The following is a 24,996-nucleotide window of genomic DNA, read 5'->3' as shown; positions in this document are numbered from 1 at the left end:
GTAAAATAAGCTATTTTATATCAATAAGAATAAAACACATACTCACAACAGAATATTTTTTAAAACCCTGTTCCTTGACAAATTGTAAGTATGTGTGTATCAAAATGTCAACTTACAACTCCCGGAACACTAGCTTCCAAGGGGAAGAGTTTTATCTCAGGATGTTAACTATTCTTCCCTATCTCCAATCACAAACACATTTTGCACATGATAAACAGAGATAAATGTTTCCTCTCTTTATGATTATATTGTAATCCTATCTCCCGGAAAGTGATTTCCTGGCAGACTGAATTTGGTCACATCTCTTCCATTTATAACCCTCAAAGTTATTTCTAGTAAAATGCTTAATCAAGTTCGCTTTAGCCATAATTGTAATGCTCACACCATTCTGTCACAACAATGAAAGACGCCAATTACTATTTAATGTTCATGCATTGGTTAGTATTAGTATTAATGAGTATTTCTTTTACATACCTTTTTTGTAACACGTCTGATTTCTCTGAATTTTCAATAGACAGGATGTAAAGATTAATAAACCAGGTCAGTGAGTATTGGTACATGGGCTCGATGTTAGCTAGATCAGCGATAGAGAAAAACAGGATGGTAGAATGGACGGCAATAGGCCGGTAGCCCATGCGGGTGGTATCAATCTTTTTCTCCGTCTCTTCGGCTACTTCCTGCTTTTGAGAAATCTCATTAGCCAAAGCCTTGGAGGAAGATAATATCTTAATAGCAGTTTCATCTTCTAATATATTGCCTTCTGAAGATGAAAGAACTTCTAAAATCTTGTCTTCTATTTCTTTTAACTGCCTGAAATAAAACACAATTTTCTCAGAAGAAAAAGAAATAATTTAAAATCACTTCATGCACACATTCTTGTGTAAGAAACAAAGAGCTTGTAACCTAAAGAAATGCATCACTCTGTGACAAATACTCGTAACAGTGCTATTGTATAATTAATTTTTTTTATCTCGCAAAATGTCAAAAAGACATTTTTCTGTTCCACTCTCTTTCTGATGCATGGTAACTAGAGAGAGAGGTGTAAACCAGTCTGCTCGGCCATCAAGGACCTCAGCCCTGAGTGAACAGAGAGTACCACTCCGTTTAGTTTTTGAAAAGTTTCATGACTTCTAGAATTTTGCCCTTTGTATCTATGATAGAGACGTTCCAAGCAGACAGTGGGATGCAATGTATTCAGACTGTGCCCTGATGAAAAGCTGTGATGTCAGCCACACAAAGAACACTAAAACTTTGGTGCTAAAACTTGGTCGAATAGTTGAAAATACATTGTCCTGAGTTGTGGTAGCCTTCCAGTTCTTCCAGTGCCCTAGAGCTTGGGTGCAAGCAATTTTCCAGATTAGAGGGTTGTAATGCCTTAGATTTTCCTCTTAAATCTCCCCATTCGATGCACCTGCTAAATCTAACAAGATAGGTCTTTAATATGTACTTTAATCCATTCTAAGTGATCTTGAAATAAGAAAGAACACGTTTGTGTTTCAAATGCTTGAAACCTTTTGTTTTCAGCTCCTTGTAGAATCAGGGCTTGCTTTTCTTCTTCGAGGTCCGGCCTTTCGCGTGCCACCACAATGCCCAAGAGCTGGTCTTGCATCCCCTCAGAGGTGATCATGAAGTTTAATAGTGTTACCTATGAACGAAAGAATATACAAGAACTGCATCGTTACTTCTATTGAGAAAGCCTCTGCTTTAAGTTCCAACCTTAAAATAGACTCTATTTACAATAGTAGGAATATGTGAAAAGTGGAATTTGTAGAGATTATGATTAAAGGTAAATGCAAGCTAGACTGCTGGATTAAAAACCCACCAAAGTTTCTCATGGTCATAAATGTAATATTTCAAAGGGTTTTGTGTGGTGATCAATTTCATTCCTATTTCAAACTAGTCCAGTTTCCGACAACTGTTTAATCCCCTAATCAGTTAAGGTCAGGTTGGAAGCTATCCTTCATACTGGCAGAGTTATTTGTTAAGGATCACAGTGGTGTCAAAAAGTAAAGGAAACTCTTATCAAGTGAAATAGGAGGAAAAAGAACACTATTATTACTTCAGTGGGGTATATACGATATTTACAATGTGATAATCATATTACATATTACATAATGTATGATATACAATATAATATGACCTATGCTATTTTTTTATAGTTTACTGTCAAGTTGGTTTCCATATAACACCCAGTGCTCATCCCACAAGTGCCCTCCTCCACGCTTATCACCCATTCTCCCCTCTCTCCCACCCCCATCAACCCTCAGTTTGTTCTCAGTATTTAAAAGTCTCAATATATAATAATCATGTTACAGTATGAATAGCTACTATTGTGAACTAGGGAATGTACATTTTAATGGTGTCCATTAAGGTGCAGTCTACCAACACGTGCTTCATCCCAGTATCTAAGGGCTCTTACACTCTTTGTTTCTACATCTTATAATTCTTCCTTCTCTAGTTCTTTCCCATAAGTGGGAAAGTAATCATGGTCAAGTCTCTCCTTTCAGAAAGCAAATAAACTAATAAGCCATTCACATGCTCTCCCACAATCCCTTTCAGCTATGGAATGATCTCCCTTTGTGCCCTTACAACTATTTATTCAGACTCTTATTGATACATGCCTTCTGTCTCTATCTCATTTCATTTTTCAGTCCTCTACAATCTACTCTCATCCCAGCCTCCACACACCCATAAATACACACAGTAATAAACTATAGAAACTTTCTGGCTCTGGTCATCAATGACTCGTAACTCAATAAATATTTACCTGACCTTGGTTTATGTTGAACACTCTCCCTAGCCTTCTTTTTTTTTTCCACACCAGCCGTTTTAAACATCTGTTTTGCAATCTGCCTGTCTTCTGCCCGTGTGTCTTGAGTTCAATTCTGCACTGAGGTATTAAACCTCACCTCTCACACCTCCTTTCCACGTACCTTTCATTTTTCTATGCTGAACTGATTGTGGACTCCCATGCACGCCAACTATGAAATGTCTGCATGTTCTTCAGCCCTGGCTGCTGAGTGGGAGACCTTGTATTTCCCCACCTTTCCTGGTAAGAGAATTTGATACTATTTCCTCTGCAAGAATGGAGTCATTCTGCCTTTGTAAGAAAATTTCCTACAAATTTTTAGAAAGTGTAAAACAGCTCCTTCCAGTAGCCCTAGCAAGAGGACTCCCTTCTCTGCCCAAACCCAGCACCTTCTCTCCACGGTGGTTTCCTCTGGGTTAAACTTTCCCCCTCACTCAAGGGGGCCCATGGTGGGCCTTGGATGCCACTAAGTATAGATTACATGAACATAATCATAAATTTAGATGGGATAATGAGAAATTCCTGAAATTGAGCACTTAAAAATCTCATTAAATGTTGTTTTGTGATTCTCTACTGCTTTGGCATTTATTCATGGGGAAAAAATAAAGCTTTCACGAGATTTTTCCCTGCTGGCATGAGAAAACAAGTGCACAAGTTAGATTTCCTTTAATCCCCAAGCCATAGCCATAGTATTGAGTGTAATGTATGTTTTACAAATTCTACCTCATTGTATTCAGATACAGGCAGGTACTCGTTCATATTCCATTAATGTTAGATCTTTCAAGATCAAGATATTATAAATCTGGGCATTTGCTCGCAAATAACAACATTCAAACAAATAACAAATAAACATTTCAAATTATATAAAATATGATTTTATAGTTTTATTTTCATTTAGATTCAAAAGGATTATAGCAGCATGATATCATCCCTTGGGTACTTTTGAAAGCAAAGGTACATAAAAGAGCCTAAAAATAGGATGAAGAGGAAGTATTCTAATTTGTAAATGAAAGCAGGTAACTGCCTCACTATGTTTTCTAATCCCTGTTTAATCAATCCCAGCAATTAAAAATAATGAAGCAATAAGGCACTCCTGGGATGGTAAGAATTTCAATACTGAATCATAGATCAGTTTCCTCCCCACAGTGGTTTATGACTTCTATAACTAGTTACTCGTAAACTAAGAATGGTTAGTTATTTGTGATATTTTCATAGATCTTACTGAAAAGTAAACATGGTTCACCATGTCATCTATTAAAATTTAACACAGCTTTGGGATTTTATAATTGTCTCTTATGCTTCACCCTTTCTCACTTATATTTAAAAGTTAAATAATAATTTAAAAGTTACATAATAATGCTAATTGTTAGCTCTCATACAAACTATGTACTGGGCCTTATTCTAAGCATTTGCATAGAGGAATTTATTTAGTCTACACCCCTCCATGAGATGGATATTTATTATTCCTGTTTATAGATTAGGAATAATAATATTCCTGCTTATAGCCACAGAGAGGTTAAGTAACTTGGCTAACATCACACAATTGGCGAGTGATAAAGCTAGCATTTGAACCAAGATAGTTTGGCTCCAGAATGTATGTTGTTAATTACTGCTAGATACTACCACTCCTAATGGATAAATAGAAAACACACAATTTTTAGGAGTTGAGATAAAATTTATTTTAGTAAGTTAAAAATAGTGGCCAAGAATTTCCATTATTTTAACATTGTGTTTTTTTTAGAATTAAGCTCAAGGGTCACCCCACTTTCCCCCCAGTCTTCCTTGAATGTCCAGTCTAAAGTATGTCCCCAATTCTGAACTCCTGTGTTTCCCTAGTCACAGGGAATATGGTCACTTGACATATGCATTATATACAGTGGAAATCTCTTGAGACCAGTGACCATGTTTATTCATCTTGGAGGGAATGAATTATGTCATCTTTATGTTTTCTCTGCCTCTGTAGAGAGAAGTCTATGTTAATTTAAATATTTCCAATAAAGGATAGTTTTTGAACTCTGGATAAATCTTGTCTATATATGTAACTCAAAATCTGAATCAACATTTCTTAATGTCCTCTCCTGCCAGCGTTTTAAAAAAATATTTTGAGAGAGAGAGCAAGTGTGCACGCATGGGTCGGGGGGCACAGAGAGGGGAAAGAGAATCCCAAGCAGGCTCCACACTGTTACAGTAGAGCTAGCTAGATAGAAGGATTGATCTCACAAACTGTGAGATCATGTCTGAGCCAAAATCAAGAGTTGGATGCTTCACCGACTGAGCCACCCAGGCACCGCATCTCTTGCTACCTTCTGCAAATAAAAGTCATCCCTCCCTCCCTCTCTCATTCCACAAACATTTATTGAGAGCCAACTTCATTGAGTGCCAAGATTTGGGAATAAAAAATGGAATGACCTCCTGGAGCTCAGCTGCAGATCAATATCTCAGGTAATTTTAGTTATTGACTAAAACTTTAAACTAACTTTGCTCTTGAAAGGAATTTCTACTTTAAAAAAAAACAGTGATCAAAATCAGTTCCTTTAAGTAATTATAAAAAATATGATAGCAGCAATCTTATTCTGAGAAAGAAGAATGGATTTTTGTTAATGACCAGGCCAAGAATGAGCATATCATCATTTATTACAAAGGATGCACATATATGCCATCTGTCCTTAACAGTAAAGTTCTAAGAATAATATCAATGATAGAAATTAGATTCTCAAAGTCTTTCTTTCACTGCATACTGAAGGCTCCTCTATTACTTACAGGCACACATAAAATAAACATTTGGAAATTATTATAGCAATTTCAGGAAATGCCAAACAAGGACAAAATCTCCTTTTCTTATCCTTCTCCTTTCTCCTTTCTCCTATTCTCCTTATGGCTTAGGAGGAAGATATAGTCATTAATTGTAAAATTTGATAAAGAAACATTCACTTTAGATACTGGCCTTTACTGATGTTTCAGGAAGATAATGAGGATTTCGTAGCTTGGTAGTAATATAGAAGCGGAAATCTGGCGCATATTCAATGGTCGAGTCCCCGAGGCGGATACACGTGCTCCCGCCCTGCTTAAAGGTCTGTTTCAGTAGAAGAGGTTCCAGGATAGGATCTAGTTCTTCTCCAACATTTTCTAGTAACACTGGAGTAAAATCAGAAAAGAGATACCATGTTATTTTAAATGCTGGCTGTAAACATTCAACCCTCCAAATTCTTTCGGCCTGCTAGATTGCTGCTTTTACTCGTTACCTATGAATTGTTTTTGTCTTCTGAGTATAAGGAGATGATGTCATAAAAATAACTGGATGTGTGTGGGAAGGGCCTAACTGGTGGGGCCGTCTGGTCGTTTTGCACGCTTCACTGCTTTTGGGTCTGCAATTCACCACGTGCCCAAGTACGGTGGTGAGATGAACCCAGCTGAGCCATCACAGAATAAGCATTTCAAGTTGTATTTAAATGGTCGTTTTTTTAATCATAAAAGTAACTCATGCTTATTGTGGAACACGGGGAAAATGTAAGAAAGAATGAAAGTATTAAACAAGGAGGCCGTTAGGCTGAGCTGATGCTCAGGCTATGGTGGCCTAAGGAAGCAAGCCAAATTCTAAACTTAGAGATGCCTCAAGGTTACAAAATCACATCAACATCAACATCAAAATCAAAATCCTAAGGCTAACCAAATACAAACAGCCAATTTTAAGCTAGAGCCAATCAAACAATTCCCTTTTTTGCTCCCTACTTGCTCTCTATCCCCAGCTCCGCTCAGTGGGACACCCTAACAGCTTCTAGTTCGGCACTGCCCAATTCCAATTATGTTTTGCTCAAATCAACATTTAAAAAATTTTAGTATGCCTCAGTTTCCCTTTTAGATGTTTTATGCAATTGACTCATACTCATATGTAGGTTGATAGAAAAATGACGCAAAACTCTGATAATTATTTGATGGATAAATTTTTCTCTTCAGTATTTTTATTCATCTTTTTCTATATATAACTGAGACTAAATACACATGATTTTGCATTCTAATTATTTTGCTTGACATTATAGCATAAATATTCCAATTTAAAACTGATAAACATGCTTTTAATTACTCTATAATAGTCACATATTAACTTTATTTCATTTTTTAAATCAACTTTCTATTATTAGATATTTCGATTGTTTTCTGTTCTCAATGTTACAAATGGAACTGTATACAAAAACTTGTGCTTAAGAGTATTTTCTTATGATAGCATTCTAGAAGGGGAATTCCTGGCTGAAAGACCAGGGACATTGTTAAGGCTCGTGATACATTTGCCAAATTAGTCTTATATTTTGGTGTTTGGGGTGCTACTGAGGCCAGCCTTGAATAATGGTGTTTTGCACAGTCCTTTAAGGGACCGATGTGCAATCTTGATGGGAAAGGATGAGCCTAGGGCATTGGAATGACAGGTATTTGCACCTCAACTGCAGTGCAAGTACAGACCTCTTCTGCTGCTTCCCAGAGGTTACTCGCGGCTAAATGAATTCCTAACACTGTCTTGTCAAGTTCTTTCACTGCTGAGCTCTTAATTAACCAAAGCAGGCATGTCAGATGATTTTTAAATTCCTTTTCACATCTTACTTGAATGAAATGATTATTTTTCATGGTTAAATAATACGAGCGTATTATAATGTATTAAATCCATTAATCTATTATTTAGATTGCTTCCATTTTTCCATTGTTAATAATGCTACAGTGAACATCTTTTGGAATAAACCCTTGTGTTCATCTCTGGTTACTTAATCAAGCTGGAGCCCTCGAAGCGCAATTAATTTAAAGGCTATTTATATTGCCAAATTACTTTCCTGAATGGCTGAAGACATTTCAGAGTTGCAATGAGCCCTCATTTTTTAAACCTGTTTTTCTATAAAATTGTACTTACAAACGCCAAGCACCATGTTGACATTTTCTCCTCCTCAAACGCTTTAAAAAGCATGGAGTATTCTTACCCTAGTTTTACATATGGGGAAACTGAGGTAAGGCAATTAAGGTAAAATTTTCAGTTAAATCTCCGTAAATGACAAAGCAGACACTTGAACTAAGCAGTGTCTCTCCTTACACAGCTCCCTGAACCACAGTGTGATACTGCCAGCAATAAATACTATATTCATGACTTTTACAATTTGATAGGTAAAAAATAGTTAAAATTTGTTTTCAAGGCTTGATGTTTTAGTTGATCTTTGTCTAGTTATTTTTTCTCTTGGGATATTGTATATTAGTACATTTGCCCATTTTCCTATTGTGTATTACAATCAGGTTCAGTTCTAAGTGATTAAAAAAACTAAAATCATAGTGACACGGAAAAGAAGGACTTCGTATCTCAGGTAAAGGGGAGCCCGAGGCCATTAGTCTAGAGGTAAAGGACAGTGAGCCTAAACGGTCAGAGATTCAGGTTGTTGCCATCTTGCTCCTTTTTGACCAAAATGGGCTTTCAAATGACATCCATATTCCAACCTTCAGAAAAGAAGAAAAAAACAGCAAAGGGGAAAACATCCTTTAAGGATATTTCCTGAGAAACACAAAGAGCATTTACACTTGCATCATGAGGGCCAGACCATAGTCAAATGATCATATACAACCACAGTGAAAATTTGGAAATTTATTTCTTTACTCTGTACCCAGCTAAACATGGGTAGTGCTAGTTTTTAAAACTTCATTTGTGTTTCTTTTTTTATGTTTCTTTTGAGAGAGTGCGAGGGAGGAGCAGAGAGAGAGAGAGAGAGAGAGGGAGAGAGAGAGAGAGAGAGACAGAATCCAAAGCAGGCTCTAGGGCTCTTAGCTGTCAGGACAGAACCCACGAACTGTGAGATCATGACCTGAGCCAAAGTCAGATGCTTAACCGACTGAGCCACCCAGGCTCCCCTCATTTGTATTTTTTAACACCATTGTAGCAAATAGCTCCTCACCCCCCAGTTTTCTGCCTGTTTTCAAGTTTGTTAACATTCTTTTTATATTTTATCTTCCTTGTAGAAATTTTCAATACTTGTTCAAAAGCAAAAAACAGTACACTGCACCTGATACACTAATTATCCAGCATTGCCTCTAGCAAATTTAGCCAATCTTCTTTCATCTCCTCCTCATCTCATCTGGATTATTTACAAACAAATCCTAGAAATCATAAAACTTCACCTTTAGATATTTGACTAAGTATCTCTGAAAGGTGAAGACTCTTTTTTATAAATTGCCACAGCTCAATCATTCACAATTTTATCAAATATCAAGGCAGGGAATATGTTTCTACATGATCTTAATATATTTTATTATCATTTGAAAATTATTTGTTTTTCAGTAGGCTCCATGCCCAAGGTGGGACTCGAACTCACAACTCTGAGATCAAGCATTGCATGCTCTCCCAGCTGAGCCAGCCAGACACTCTGGTCTTAAAATATTTTGATTATAGTTTGATTGCTTAAATTGGGATACAAATAAATTCTACAAATTACAATTGCTTGATAATCTCTTAAATTTAGTGTTTCTTGGCTTAGCTTAAAATTTTTTTCTTTTCTATTTTATCCACTGTGTATTTTCCTAAAAAGTTCTTTCTCAAAGACAAGATAGTTATGCCCCTATGTTTCCTTTTAGCATTTATGTCTTTTATTTTTTTTCTTTCATATTTAAGTCCTTAATTCATCTGGAACATATTTTAGTGTGAGGGGAGTCTCAACATATTTTTCCACAAAACCTTTTTTTTTCAACACCATTTGCTGAATGACTTATTATTTTTCCACTGGTTCCTAATGCTTACTTTATAATGCATTAAAGGCTTATATTTATTAGGGTTTATCCCAGAACTTATTCCAGTTAATTCCAAACTCTCCCTTATTTTTAATGTTTGTTTGTTTTGAGAGTGAGAGTGCACAGGTGGGAGAGGGAGAGAGAGAATCCCAAGAAGGCTCCCTGCTGCCCGTCACCTGGCAGCTGAGCCACCCAGGTGCACCCCAACTCACCTTCTGAATTTTTATTGGCTTTTTAATTTTCTTTCTTCTGGGTCAGTTTTAGTATTATTGCTAAAACTTTTGTTTCTGGAAGAGTTGACATCTTTACAACATTTTGTTTTCCTATCAGATAGAGACGTCTTACTCAAGTCTCCTTATTTTACTGTGAAGTTTTGTCACCTTCTTACTCTGCATTGTTAAAGCAATTCTAAGTTTCTGTTTGATTTTGTTTTGTTTCCTATTCACTGGTTGACTATAATCACTACACCCTTATTTTCCCTCAGTTGTTAATTGTAAATATTCTTTTTGGAATATATACTCCATTAAAGTCTTTTATCCTAATAGCTTTTTAGCTAATTTTCTTTGGTTTTCTAGATAAAGTACATTGTCTAAAAATAAAATATTTCCTTTTTCCAAATGTTACTGCACCCTCATTGTTTGTTTTATTGCACTGAAAACAACTTTCCTAATAATGTTAAACAACAACAGTGATGCTAGATACCAAATTCTCATTTTTATTTTTATATGATCAGAGTTTTAAAATCTGTTAATTTTATAGAATAACATATCAACTGAAATTCTTTTTATGAAAAATTATAACATTTAAGTTTTGTTGAACTGCCTCAGCTTTTATTGACAGCAAGTTTTTGAATAAAATCTCATATTTAAATTATTTTTTCCTAAAATATATTATACAATTTCATCCTCTCCACTTATTTGTCTCCTATTTTGAAATGGAATTAAGAGTGTCTATATTAATATGTATGAGTCTCTTTCAAAGCTAAAATACATATTATAAAACTTAAATATTACAGACTTGATTCTTTTTCCCAAAAGTGAAAATTTATTCCTTACTAACAGAATCAAGTCTGAAGCCTGTTTTCTATAGCACCATTATTTCAACTAAATCTGTTCTCAGAATTGAATATTTACTATATTATATGCCTCAGTGAAAAATCAAAAGTAGTCTAACTTTGAAAAAAAAACAGGAAAAGGAATAAAAATCTATAGATACATGAATTACCCAAGAATGGCACCCTTTTAATTTGACTCATTTAACCTTTAATTTGATCAAAATGTTTCATGTTAAAACACAGGAGCAAAAATTAATGAGATAGGCTTTTCTTCATATTGTTATCATCGTAGTTAACAATATGCTGATTTATATGAAAACCTCCTTGGTTATTTGCAAATGTCAGCTCACCAGTATCTGCAAAGCTTGTCAGAAACCAAGATTGGGGACCAAACCCAGGCAGAGAATCTCCCTAAAAACAATTTCTTTACCAACAGAAATGTAAAGGAAACCAAGTATTCTTTTAATATTTCTTTCACTTAGGAGAGCAACTGATATCAGTCTTTTATTATGTATTCTCTATATTATTCTATGTTAGACTTCAAATTAATAGAAATAATCTTCTGTATATTACATTCAACAATGTAGCATTTTGCATCCAGAGTAGAGTCAACCCTTTTGGACCACCTCCCAGGTACGTTCAATGAGCTTGGAGGTGAGAAGCAAAGAGTTATGCACGTAAGAAAAGGGCCAGAGTAGAAATTTGTAAAAACTGCATTATTGGCATTTCATTGGCTAGGTTGAGATGTCACAGAAAAAGACGTGTTTGAGTAGTACCTTAAAGGGTAAGCCTGAGAGACTTCACAAGTGGATGGAAGAGCATAGAAAGCCAAGGATGTGAAGCAATGCCATAGTGTATGTGCCCCTGCCCCCGCGTGCCCCCTGCCCCCGCGTGCCCCCTGCCCCCACGTGCCCCCGCGTGCCCCCTGCCCCTGCGCTCTAAATCTCATCACATGTGTGCCTTGGTCTCCCTCTTTAAACCAACAACATTGCTCTCAAACAGCAGAGACCAAGGGTGTCTTGTTCATGCGATGTTTTCAGTGGCACGTGGTAGTTGCAAAACAAATATTTGTTAGGTGAACGAACAAATAAATGAGCAAATGAAAGGAAAATTAAACCAGAAGTAGTTTTGCACATTCTATGCAAGGTGGAAATAAAGGAAAGCGCTAGGAGATAAAAAGAAAAGGCAGCTCAAGTGTGACAGAGGCTTCCCTTAAGACAGAGATTCTTTTTTCATAGAGTTAATGAAAAGCTATTCGGAGAAGATCTATACAAATTGATACCCTTTAAAAAATTTTTATTTTTAAGCAATCTCCACATCCAACATGGGGCCGGAAGTCACAAACCCGAGATCAAGAACCACATGCTCCATCATGAGCCAGCCAGATGCCCCTAAGTTGATGCCTTTTTAAAATTTTGTCTTATTTTTCCAGCTTTATCGGGGTATAAACAAATTGATGTATCAGCAATATTCATATAATATCCTATGCACACCTTATTCATCGGTGTAGCTAATATAGCTGTATCTTTCTTTTCTACAAAATTGGCTTTCAAACTTTTTTGTAAGTAGCAGGATACTTTTTTCCAAAGAGGTTATTGTCTTAGAACTCAGTATCAACAAAGAAAAGGGAGGCCTCTTCTGGTAGAAGCAGAGCCAGGTGGGTGAAGGAGGAGAAAACCTCTACCTTCTCTACCCAGGCTGCCAGCAAGGGGTGACAGATCAAAAGCCAATGTTCCTAATAGGCCAATACCTAAAGAGAACTTCTTAAATGTTAAAGTCTTAGTTGGTCTGAGGGTTGTGGGTTATCGTTAAGCTGATTAAATGGAAAAGTCTTCAACTGCTTATGTTTTAAAGCCATAATATAAACCAATTCTTTTACCTGAAGTTTCAATATAAAAATAGTTGTGTGCAGGCACCTGGATGGCTCAGTGAGTTAAGCATCTGACTTCAACTCAGGTCATGATTTCAGGTTTCGTGAGTTCAAGGCCCACGTTGGGCTCTGTGCTGACGGCTCAAAGCCTGGGGCTGCTTCAGATTCCGTGTCTCGCTTTCTCTCTATCCACCCCTGCTCACACTCTGTTCTTTCAAAAATAAGTAAATGTTAAAAATTTTTTAAAAAAATAAAAATAAAAATAGTTGTGAAATCTGCCATCTGTTATTCTCTCTACAGTAGATTAAAATTTTCACTTCTCTCTGATGACTAATGTTAGAAAGTATTGTAAATAATTATTGTCCATTTAAAAAATTTTTTTGTTTTTATTTTTGAGAGAGAGACAGCGTGAGCAGGGGAGAGTCAGAGAGAGAGGAAGCCACGGAATCCGAAGACAGGCTCCAGGCTCTGAGCTAGCTGTCAGCACAGAGCCTGACATGGGGCTCAAACCCACAAACTGCGAGATCATGACCTGAGCCAAGTTCAGACGCTTAATTGACTGAGCCACCCAGGCGCCCCAATTATTGTTTATTTTTAAAGTAGTCCATTCCCAAAAGTAGGTTAATGCAACTACAAACGGCACAGTTAGCACTGGGCAAAGGTAGAAGGCTTGGGGATGAGTTTCAGCACTCCCCTTTACTAGGTATATAACCTTGGTTAAAGCCACACAACTAACATTCTCTAGCAACTTACTTACCTTGTTCATAAACTGAACTGGTTGGAATTACTATTGGGTCTCACATTTTTTATGGTCACCACTCCAAGTAAGAAACACATCTGAAATCTTGATCAAGCACACACACATGCACATGAAACATCAAAATTTTCATAAAAATGCTTACCTATATTCCATGCTGCACAGCCTAATATATTCAATTCTTTGTTACTGCATTTCATTTAAATTGCTTGTCATGACCCACTAAAAGTTGGTTTTCTCTCTGACAGTTTGGAAACCACTAGACAGATTGTCTCTGTGGCCCTTTCTTCTCCAAACTAAAGTAATATTAAGATCCATGACTGAGATTTGTAGAATCTCAGGATGTCAAATAAGTGGCAGATGCTAAATTTTTTTTACTTTATCAAGGAAATTTGACTAAGTGACGTAAAGTAATTTTTTTAAAGTTTATTTATTTTTAGAGAGAGAGAGAGAGAGGGCAAATGAGGGATGGGCAGAAAGAAAGGGACAGAGATAAACCCAGGCAGGCTCCCTGCTGTCAGCATGGAGCCTGACACAGGCTTGATCTCACGAACCATGAGATCATGACTTGAGCCACGATGAAGAGTTGGATGTTTAACCAACCGAGCCACCCAGAAGCCCCATGTAGTTTTAATTAAATTATCTAAGGTGCCAATTCTTTCAAGAAATCTTCCCTATTTCTCTGAATTCTCATAAACATTTGTGCCTTTCTTATTTTGCTAATATAATTGAGTATATACTAATTTAAGGAGTACATGCATACCACAGGTAAATCTCCAGTCAAGAATCAAGAAACAACATACACTGAACTTAGCAGACACTTCTGTAACTACCCACAGGACTCATTTCTTCCTCACACTGTCTGGTTGGAGTAGAGATGGGGAAATGGAGTCTCAGAAAGATCACTGAACTTAACATTGACTAAGAGGCAAGTACCCTAACTCCAGTGTCCCTACTCGTAACAGCACAGTGGTTCTAACAAGGATAGTGACACATGTCCACTTCCTATTTTTATTACTGTTAGAAACATATATTGTCTGATCCTATTAAACAAGGTATTTGATAGTAGAAATAATGTTCATCACTTTTTGTAACACGTATGTCACTATACCATATTCTTAAGAATACCAGTTGGATGAATGAAATATCATTTGCATGTGTGTCTGTGTCCATATACATAAACACAGATTTTGTAGGTAGACTAAGGTTTTTCATTTCATGTGTACCCTAAACAAACCTAACCTTAAATTATTTTAAAGATTAAATCATTATTTTATTTAAAAGAATTTTTTAATGTTTATTTCTTTTTGAGAGAGAGAGAGAAAGAGAGAGAGCAAGCGAGCATGAGTGGGGAAGGGGTAGAGAGAGAAAGAGGGAGACACAGAATCCCAAGTAGTCTCCGGGCTCTGTGCAGGGCTCAAACTCAAGGACCGCAAGATCATGACCTGAGCCGAAGTCAGAAGCTCAACTGATTGAGGCAACCAGGCACCCCAAGATTAGCTCACTGTTAATATGCAAAAATAAAATGTCTGTAAGACTACCTGATACATTTGTTGTAATTCTTCCATGTAGTACTAGCTCAAATAGCAACTTAAATTTGCTAAACTTGTCCTAAGTACAAATATGTTGTTGTTTCATTAATGTTTACATTCATTTATTTGGTCAAGTAGTCAAAAGTTGATAGGTAACATAGATTTAAAATGTGACAACCCCGGGGCACCTGGGTGGCTCAGTCAGTTAAGCATCTGACTTCAGCTCAAGTCATAGTCTCACGGTCAGTGAGTTCAAGCCCCACATCTGACTGTGCCGACAGCTCAGAGCCTGGAGCCTGCTGTGGATTCTGTGTCATCCTCTTGCAATCTGCTCCCTCCCCTACTTGCCCTCTGTCTCTCTCTCAAAACTAAAATAAAAACATTAAAAAAAATAGAATGTGTCAACCTCAATTTACTCATATCGTAAACGTTTTGTGTTTTGTTTCAACAAATGTGGCATATGCACAGAGCTTCACTGAGAAGTCCTTGTCGTGCTTCTAATCTCTCCATCGTGGCACATAAAAGTCAGCCATACAAAATGTGGGCTCACTCCTCTGCCACTCTGGTAGGACAAGTCGAAAGAAGAATAAATAGATAACTGGACTAATGTTGTGTTAAAATACTTCTGGCATATCGAGTGGCCCTTTTAATTGCAGAAGTGGAATTATAATGAGAACTAAAGAATGGCAAATGACAGACAAAAATTAAAACAGCTACATTAGAGAAAGCCTCACAAATGAACCTTGAGACAAAGGAAACAACCAAACCCCACAAGAATGATAATTTCTCAAGTTCTTGATGAATTATCAATATAATAAAAGATATAACAAAATCATTATTTATTTAAGATGAGTCTGACACAAGTATTTTTAAAACATAAAAAACCTACTTCCTTTTGGGTTAATTGCACTCTCTCTGGGCATTACCATAACATACACTTATACACTTACTATTTGACTACATACCAGGGGTACCAAACTGGATGCAATTTTCCAGAGTCCTGACGTAGTCAGGATCATTTAATTTAATTACATGAAGACTATTGGCTTTTTCCATGTTCTTGACCCATTTATTAGCCTGACCTTGAGGATCTATCATTAGAGGCCACCGTCTTGCATTCCTGAAAGAGGGAAAAAAAACAATGCTGGACAAATCATGATGTGTCTTTATGTTATTTAATCATGCACATATCATTTTCTTACAGTTTATGCTTTATAGTAACATTTTACTTTTTAACTCACTATGAAAAACTGTGTTCTTACAGCAGAAACATTTAGATTGAGTAGGCTACTAAAATGACAACTATAAAAATATCACCTTGGAAACACATTTTTTAGAGAGAGAAAAAAAATGTGAGTGGGAGAGGGGTTGAGAGAGAGGGAGAGAGAGAATCCCAAGCAGGTTCCACACCTTCAGCACAGAGCCTGATGATGTGGGGCTCAGTCTCATGAACCCTGGGATCATGACTTGAGCCAAGGTCAAGAGTCGGACACTTAACGGACGGAGCTACCCATGCACCTTGCAAGTTTTTTACTCTTTGGAAAATCATAGTTTTCTAAAGGTTAAATTATACTTTTGAAAACACTTTTTTCAATTCAATTCAATTAGCAAGAAGATTGCAAATCAGGAAACTCTAGTTTTCCACTGGACCCTGCCATTAATTACTTATGTGACTCTGAACAAGTCACTTCCTTTTCTTGACTTCCATCTGCTATCATTTGTACAAGAGAGAAAGAGTATGAATTGAGACATCATATCTCTTTTTCAGATCTAGACCATTAAGGATATAATCGTATTAAAAAAAAAGGTGAAATGCATAATTTTAAACATCTAATCTTCTGGGACCCTAAAGTATTAATACAATTTTTGATCCAGTATTTGTTTCAAACACTTGCATATTTAATGTCATATATGTATAGTTCATTACATATTTGTAAGCTTCCTACAGACAGAAGTATATTCTCTGAAAGTCAGTTTTTGCACTATGAAGAGCTCATATTTACTGCTCTGTTCTTACATGCCTTTTTCATCATAAGAACAATAGCAGTAAACCATGAGATGCCCAGTTTAGCTTCCAGGGTGCTGTGGGGTCGCAGAGCTAATCAATATTTGCCATCATCAAAGAGTATCCAACCATATCGCTTTCTGCATTGCGTGAAATGTAATCAGCATTAAGATTACTGCTCTTTTCTGGCAAAGTTTCAGTAGACACAAGCCATACTTCTGGTCACTTTCCTAAAGATACTGTCATTCTCTTCAAAAGTGAGCACGGCAAATTTACATAGCTTGCCAGAAGAGCAGAAGGAGAAAATAAAAGGTGACTGGAACAAAAACAAAACGCAAAAATGTTAGGCTAAAAAGGGATAATTTATTCAACATCATCTCATTATAATATGAATTTAGAATTTCATTGGATGACTTGTTTCAAATGGAAATAATCATACTTTCTGGTATTTAACTTAGAACGTCGGCTAAAACATATAGTTTATATTGTAGAGGAGATAGTCTTGCCCTCCAAATTAGCATTATACAGTGTAACAGTCAGTTTGAAATTGAATGGCTCAGTCTTCCTTCTGTTGCTTCCACAATCATTAACCACAGTACCCGTGTTCATGTTGTTCCTTTGTCCAAAATGCACTTCTTCTGCACCCTTTCCCATTCAAGTCCTGTGCATGTTTCAAGGTCAGCTCAAATGTTATGCAGTTCACAAAGTGCCACAGCCTGTCTTAACAGAAATTTATTTTCCCACAGTTCCAGAGGCTGCAAGTCCAAGAACAAGGTGCTGGTAGGTTTGGTTTCTCCAGAGGCCTTTCTCCTTGGCTTGCAGACAACACAGCCCTCTCGATGTGTCCTGCTGTGGGCCTTTCCTCTGCAGGCATCCCTGGTATCGGTGATTATAAAGACACCAGTCCTATCGAATCAGGGCTCCATTACACCTCACTTAACCTTAATGATCTCCTTAAAGGCCCTGTCTCCAAATAGTCCCATGGAGGGCTATATACTCAACATATGAATGGGGTGTGTGTGTGGACAATTCAGTCCATACTATAATATTAATTATACTAAAAAACGAGACCAAAGAGTAGTGTAATGTCCTAGATATAGTCAACTAATAGAAAGAAAATCATACCCATAAGAAACTAAAGGGAGTGAGAAGGAAAATTAGAAAGGAATACAACTTATAAATATGTAAAAGTCTCATTCTGTCACATTTTAAAACTATTTTTAAGGCAGAGGATTAAGTCTGTTAGCATTTATGCTTCCCCAAAGAAAGTGAATGACTCACTCTTCCTTCTGTTGCTTCCACAATTTTTAATTACAATACCCATGTTCATGTTGTTAACTTTGTCCAAAATGCACTTCTTCCTTATCCTTTTGTGTTCATGTCCTATGCGTGTTTCAAGGTCAGCTCAGATGCTATGCAGTACACAAAGCCTGTCCTGAGGTCTCTTTCTCTCTGAAGGTCTTTAGCAGTTTGTCCATATTACATTTATGGCACTTTGATATAATGATAATATTCTATTATGGTAATTTTATAATGTTAACTGAATCACTCATCTAAGTTGTATATTCTTTGAGGGAAAGGGCCACAATGATTCTTCCTATTATTTTTTCCTAAATCAAATAAAATTTGATAATCTACTGGAAGGCAAAACCAAAAACCATCTATATAAAAAAATTAAAAAAAATAAAATTATAAAAAAAACCCATCTGACAAACATCATACAGGGTAACAGATTCTAAACACAGATATTTTCTAAGTGATCCTCCCTGCATGGACAATACCAGTTCAAAGGGCACCGCCTCAAACTCAGAGGAAAGGATTATGGTGCTGACCAAGCTAGTGCATCACAGCCTTTCTCCTCCATTGATTACAATGAAAAATTCTAGATAAAAGCAACCACTTACAGATTCTTAAAAGTAAATAATAAAAAGTGAATGGGAAGAAAGTGAAAACTGGAGAAATGACCAATAAAGGGGTATTGAGTTTCCTGTGTGTTTTTTGTTTTGTTTTGTTTTTTTCCTTTCTGTCTTCTGACTTTGGTTGAATGGGGGCCCTGGGCAGCAGGCACAGTAGCAAAAATTCAAGTTAGTAGACAAAATGATCATGTGTGAACCGGGTGGGGAGGGGGATAGGCAGAGGGAATCTCTTTTTTCCTTCTGTCCCTCCCCCCAGGTCAACCCCAGCCACAACTGTATTCCTATGCAGAAAGAAAACCAATCTGAGAGATACCAATCTCCCTGGAAAGCAGAGCTGGGCAAAGAGGCATCTGCTGTGCATGGTGTGTAAGGGTGTCTTAGTCTGCTCAGGTGGTTGTGACAAATGACTTAGATAACAGGCATTTCCCACAGTTCTAAAGACTGGGAAGCCCAGGATCAAGGCTTTAGCAGATCCAGTGACTGGTGAGGATCTCCTTCTGCTTTGCAGATGGCAGTCTTCTCTTTGCCTCTTCCACATGGTAAATTAGTGCCCTCTGAAGGGCACTAATCCCATTCAAAACTCCACCTTCATGACCCAATTACCTCCCAAGCTTGACTTGAGCTCTACATATAAATTTGGTGGACTCAAAGATTTAGTCCAAAGCAGGAGAAACCCCAGTACTTTTCTTTTTCTTCTTGACGCTTTGTCCCAAGTGTGGACATGGATGGTGCAACAGCGTGAGGAGCTGAAACTCTGAGAGAATACCATCATTTTGCACAGAAAAATACAGAGAAAGGGGTCTGTGGGATATGGAAAGTACAGGAGAAATTCTGGAGGTGACAGACCCCAAGAAAGGATTCCCTAATTCAGATACAAGTTCTGAGTCGATATCCAAGCTGTGCATGTGCAACATATATCCAAGGAAGCACATCACAGGTTTGAGCTAGGACAGAAACCCAGGCCCCAGATTTACCCCTGAGCAATGGATGCTGAGAGGCATCTCTGGAGAGCATAGCAAAAGCTTTCAATTATGACCTCACATTGAAACATCGTGTACAGAAGGAAAAAACAGAGAGTGGCATCTGAACATAACCAAGTTGTTTGACTATTAAAACAAAAATCAATCGTATCCAGAAGATTTTAATAGGAACCAGCATCTTATTTTCAAAAGGTCCAGGATGCAATCCAAAATTACTTGACATACCAACAGCTAGAATGTGACTAATTCTCAAAGAAAAAGCAGAATGCTAGAATTACCAGAAAAAAAACCTTTAAAGCATCCTCCACAAGGTAACAGTGAGCATTATAAAATAATAATAATAAATGGAAAGAGAGGTGTTCTCATCAGAGAAACAGAAAATATAAAAAGAACCAAATGAAAATTTTATAATTGAAAAATATCTGAAATAAGATCCAGTGTAAGGATTCTAGAATAGATAGGAGAAGACAGAGGAAAGTCAGTGATCTAAAAGACGGGTGAATAAAAATAATCCAGTTTCAATACTAAAGAGAAAAAAAGATAAAATAAACAAAGCCTCCAAGACCTGTGAGAAAATATTAAGAGGTTTAATATTCATGCGAAGGGGGTCCCAAGAGAGGAGAAAGAGATTAATACAGAAAACATATTTGAAAACATAATGGCTGAAACTTTCTCAAATTCAGGGAAACACACAACTGTACAGTTTCACAAAGCTTAGCAATCCTCAAAAAAGGACACTAAAAGCAAAACCAAAAAACCATACAAAAATGCACGCACACACACACACACCCAGATACACTGTAATCAAACTGCTGAAAACCAAAGATTTGAAAGCAGCCAGAGAAAAGTGATACATTATACATTGATGACAATTATGCAAATGACTGCAGATTTCATGTCAGAAATCATAGAGCCAGAACACAGAACATTCTCAGAAGAATAAAAAGAATTGTATCAACCCAGAATTCTATATACACCAATATAACCTTCAAGAATAAAGACGAAATATTTTCAGATCAAGGAAACTAAAAAAGTTCTTTGTCAGCAGATTCCCTCCAAATTCTAAAGTTCTTCACTCTGAAGGAAAAGGATACCACAGTGACTCTTAGAAAAAAAAAAGCAACAAACATGGTAAATATAATAGGCTATTTTCCTACTCTTAATTTCTTTCAAATATGTATAAATATGGAGACAAAAACATTCAGTTAGAGGGAGCTTCAAAGTCTGCAGACACAATACATATGATCAGTGGGAGGTAAAGGAGACCGATGGTGGCAAGCATTCGACATTTCTTTTAAGTTTTTTAAAAACTTTAGCTAACATACACTGCAATATTGGTTTCAGGAGTAGAATTCAGTGATTAATCACTTACATACAATGCCCAGTGCCCATCACAGTGCCCTCCTTAGTACCCGTCACCCCTCTAGCCCATCTCCCACTCACCTCCCTCCCTCAACCCACAGTTTGTTCTCTATCAGTAAGTCTCTTGTGGTTTGTTTCCCTCTCTTCTGTTCCCTTCCACCTTCTCAGAGATTCATCTGTTTTGTTTCTTAAACTCCACATGAGTGAAATCATTTTTCTCTGACTTATTTCAATTAGCATAATACATTCTAGCTCGATCCACATCATCACAAATGGCAAGATTTCATTCTTTTTGACAGATGAGCAATATTTCATTACATATGATTATAATGATTTCAGTGTAGTAGACACACACACACACACATCGTCTTTATCCATGCACCAGTTAATGCACATTTGGGCTCTCCCCATAGGTTGGATATTGTTTATAATGCTGCTATAGGCATTGGGATGCTTCTATCCCTTCGAATCTGTATTTTTGTATCCTTTGGGTAAATAATAGTGCAGTTTGCTGGATCAAAGGGTAGTTCTATTTTTAGTTTTTTGAAGAATCTCCATACTGTTTTCCAGAGTGGCTGCACCAATTTGCATTCCCACCAACAGAAACATTCTACATTTTAACTGCAGTGGGAAAATATTGAGTAAACATAAAAATTTGTACAAAAAAATAATGTAAAGCATAATAGTGAAAAAAGCCAGTAGATAAATTAAAGTGGAATACTAAAAATTGTAGATTATTCAAATAATCTAAAAGAATGAGAAATGAGAATCAGAGCAATAAAAATCACATGTAAAAACTGAAAAGAAAAATAATAAAATGGTCAATCTAATTACAATTATTCTGACCACAGTAAGTATAAAGTAGTCTAAACATACTAATTAATGGAAGGAGATTATCAGATTGGAAAAAATACAAGCTCTGTGTAGACTGTACACTGTCTATAAGATACTCTCACTTTAAATAGAGCGTTTATATTAAATATAATTGTAACAGATACACCATACAAATGCTAATCAAAAGAAAATTGAATTACATATAGACCTCAGAACAAGAACAATTATCAGGGATACAGAGGGACTTTACATAATAAAAGGTCAATTTATTACGAAGATCTAACAATCCTGCATGTTTATGCACCTAACAATGAGCTCCAAAATATATGAAGCTAAAACTAATAGAACTGAAGAGACAATAAGTAGACAGATTAGCAAGGATACAGAAGGTGTGAACAACACCATCACACTACCCCTCCTGACATTTAAAGAACTCTCTACTCAGTAATAGCAAAATAACATTTTTCAGGTATATGTGGAAAATTCAGAAAGACAGACCACATTTATGCCATAAAACCAAGAAATTTAAAGCAACTGAAATCATATAGTGTATGTTCTCTGAATATAATGAAATTAAATTATAAATTAATAATAGAAGATAGCTTAAATTATCAAGTATTTTGAAATTTAAAAGTGTATTTTTAAATGACCTATAAAGAAGTCTCAAGATAAATTAGAACATATTTTGAAGGAAATGAAAATACAACATATCAAAATTTGTGCTATGCAGCTAATGCAGTGCTTAGTGGGAAATGTATAGCAGTAAATGCTTAGATTATTAAAAAAATCTAAAATCAATAACAAACTTTCACCTTAGGACACCAGAGAAAGTAGAGTAATTTAGGCAAAAAACAAGAAATAATAAATATTAAAGCAGAAGTCAATAAAATGGATAGCAAAAAAGGTGGACAAAAACAATGAAATGAAAGCTTTATTCTTAGATAAGTTCCAGAATATATATCATGCTCTAGCTAGACTGATCAAGGAAAAAAAAAAAAAAGGGAATGCTAATTACCGGTATCAGGAATGATAGAGAAGATGATAATTGTAAACCCTGCAGACATAAAAAGGATGACAAGGTAATACTACAAACTTTATGCCCATAAATTTGACAACTTAGTTGAGCCAATTTCTGCAAAGATAGAAACTACCAAGATTCACTTAAGAATAGATAACTTGCTGAGTGTACCTCAGTAATTTATGAGTCTGACTTCGGCTCAAGTCATGATCTCATGGTTTGTGGGTTCAAGCCTTGCATCAGGCTCTGTGCTGACAGCTCAGAGCTTGGAGCCTGCTTCTGATTCTGTGTTTCCCTTCTTTTCTGCCCTTCCTTGCTATCACCCTGTTTCTCTCTCTGTCTCTGTCTCTCTCTCTCTCTCTTGGAATAAGTAAACATTAAAAAAATTTGTTTTAAAGAATAGATAACTTGAATAATCCTTTAACCCTTTCAAAATTGAAATCATAGGTAATGTCTTCCAACAAAGAAAGTTCCAGGTGCAAATAGTTTCTTTGGTTATTTCTACAAGACATTTAAGAAATAAATAATTCTACATAACCTCTTCCAGAAAGTAGAATGGGGGAGAGCACTTTCCGATTTATGAGCCAGCATTACCTTGATAATGAAATTCTGTAGATGTTCTGATAAAAGAAACCACATACCAATATCCCTCATGAACAGAAAATGTAAAAATCTTCGACAAAGTATCAGCAAATTGAGTCAAACATATATAAATAAGGAGGATACATGAAGGACTGGTAGGGTTTATCCTGGAAATGCAAGGCTAGTCAAACATTCAAAAAAAAAATCAATCCATAAACTAACTTAGAAATCACATCTCTCCACTTCTGGGGGTGTGAGTGTGATCCCATGGTGTGGTGTGGACATGGCAGGGGGCGATGCAGAGGATGACTTACCACATATCTTTCCCAGAGAGCATGAAACAGCCGAGACACCACTCAATTCACAAGTTCATAAGCAACAGAATGAGAGTGCAGAGGATGCACGGAGACTTCCTGAGGTCTTCAGGAAAACTTCATGTCACAGCCCGTTTCAGTCATTTAAAAAACAGTGAGACCACTTCTAGTGTCCTCAGCTTGTTGGCCTGTTTGGCCAGTCTTTGCCCAGAGACTGCTGAGGAGGGGAAGGCTCTGACCCCAAGCCTGGAAGGGCCGAAGGAAGGTGAGGAGCTACAGCAGGTTCTTGGTGACAACCAGACCAAGAACTTAAAAAACAAAATAAACCAAACTGCAGCTTTCAATATTAATCTCCAAATATCACTCTGCTGCTGAGGGAATGACATGCCCCACCGGCCCGGAGTCTGCAGCTGACTTACACAGAACTCATTTTTCAGAAGACATTTGGGCTTCCTTTGGACAGAACAACCTGGCTTGGTCTTGGTTTAAGTGCTACTTCAAACCGGATAGTTGGACCATGATACCCTGACCTTGCCTCTAAGAAGGATGAGATGGCGTGAGATGCATATAAGTCACATATTTTATACCTGGCCCCTGTGTTATTTTTTTAAATTGTTTTTAAGATTCTCTTATTTTAAGTGACCTTTATTCTCAATGTGGGTATTGAATTTATGACCCCTGAGATCAGGAGTCACATTCTCTGTTGCCTGGGCCAACCAGGTGCCTCTTAAGATTTTATTTTATTTCTTGCCCTTCTGTTAGTTTTGATTTTAAGATTTGATGTTTTAATTTCAATGTGTTTGTAATTTTTGACATGCATAAAACTGGTATAGGAAATAGCAGTCTTCCCTTAAAGGGCATGTGGTTGGCTCAGTGGGTAGAGCATGTGACTCTTGATTTGGGGGTTGTGAGTTCAAGCCTCACTTTGGGCATGGAGCCTACTTAAAAAAAACAAAACAAAACAAAACAAAATCCAAACTGGAGCCCCTAAATATAAATGCAAAAGGAAGAGTTGAACCAGACCCATATCATCATCTAAAATTCTTAAGGAGAGAAGAATAGCATTAGTGACTCTGAGACAGCACTGGCATCATTGTGCTTAGCCCAGAAGTCAAGGAAGAAGTGCGTCACGGAAAGTAGTTAAACCTGAGGATAGCTCGGTGCATCTTGGAGCCCACAGCCTTGAGGTAGATAGATACTTGACCCTTATTCTTAC

The 24,996-nt window shown here is 36.7% G+C and overlaps 1 protein-coding gene across 1 annotated transcript in view; it reads right to left on the bottom strand.

The window, feature by feature from the left end:
- DNAH7 (dynein axonemal heavy chain 7) overlaps positions 1–24,996 on the bottom strand; it is a 271,651-nt gene that overhangs the window by 53,464 nt on the left and 193,191 nt on the right. The window contains exons 48-51 of the mRNA XM_029934194.1: positions 15,735–15,889; positions 5,754–5,944; positions 1,512–1,645; positions 475–810 (exon numbers count right to left, since the gene is read on the bottom strand). Of these exons, the coding sequence (XP_029790054.1) occupies positions 475–810; positions 1,512–1,645; positions 5,754–5,944; positions 15,735–15,889 (816 nt within the window). The remainder of the gene's footprint in view (positions 1–474; positions 811–1,511; positions 1,646–5,753; positions 5,945–15,734; positions 15,890–24,996) is intronic.

Source organism: Suricata suricatta, chromosome 3 (assembly GCF_006229205.1).
Source record: "Suricata suricatta isolate VVHF042 chromosome 3, meerkat_22Aug2017_6uvM2_HiC, whole genome shotgun sequence".
Taxonomy (NCBI): Eukaryota; Metazoa; Chordata; class Mammalia; order Carnivora; family Herpestidae; genus Suricata; species Suricata suricatta.
The sequence above is the reverse complement of the archived record's forward strand: the minus strand, read 5'-3'. Positions and strand labels throughout refer to the sequence as shown.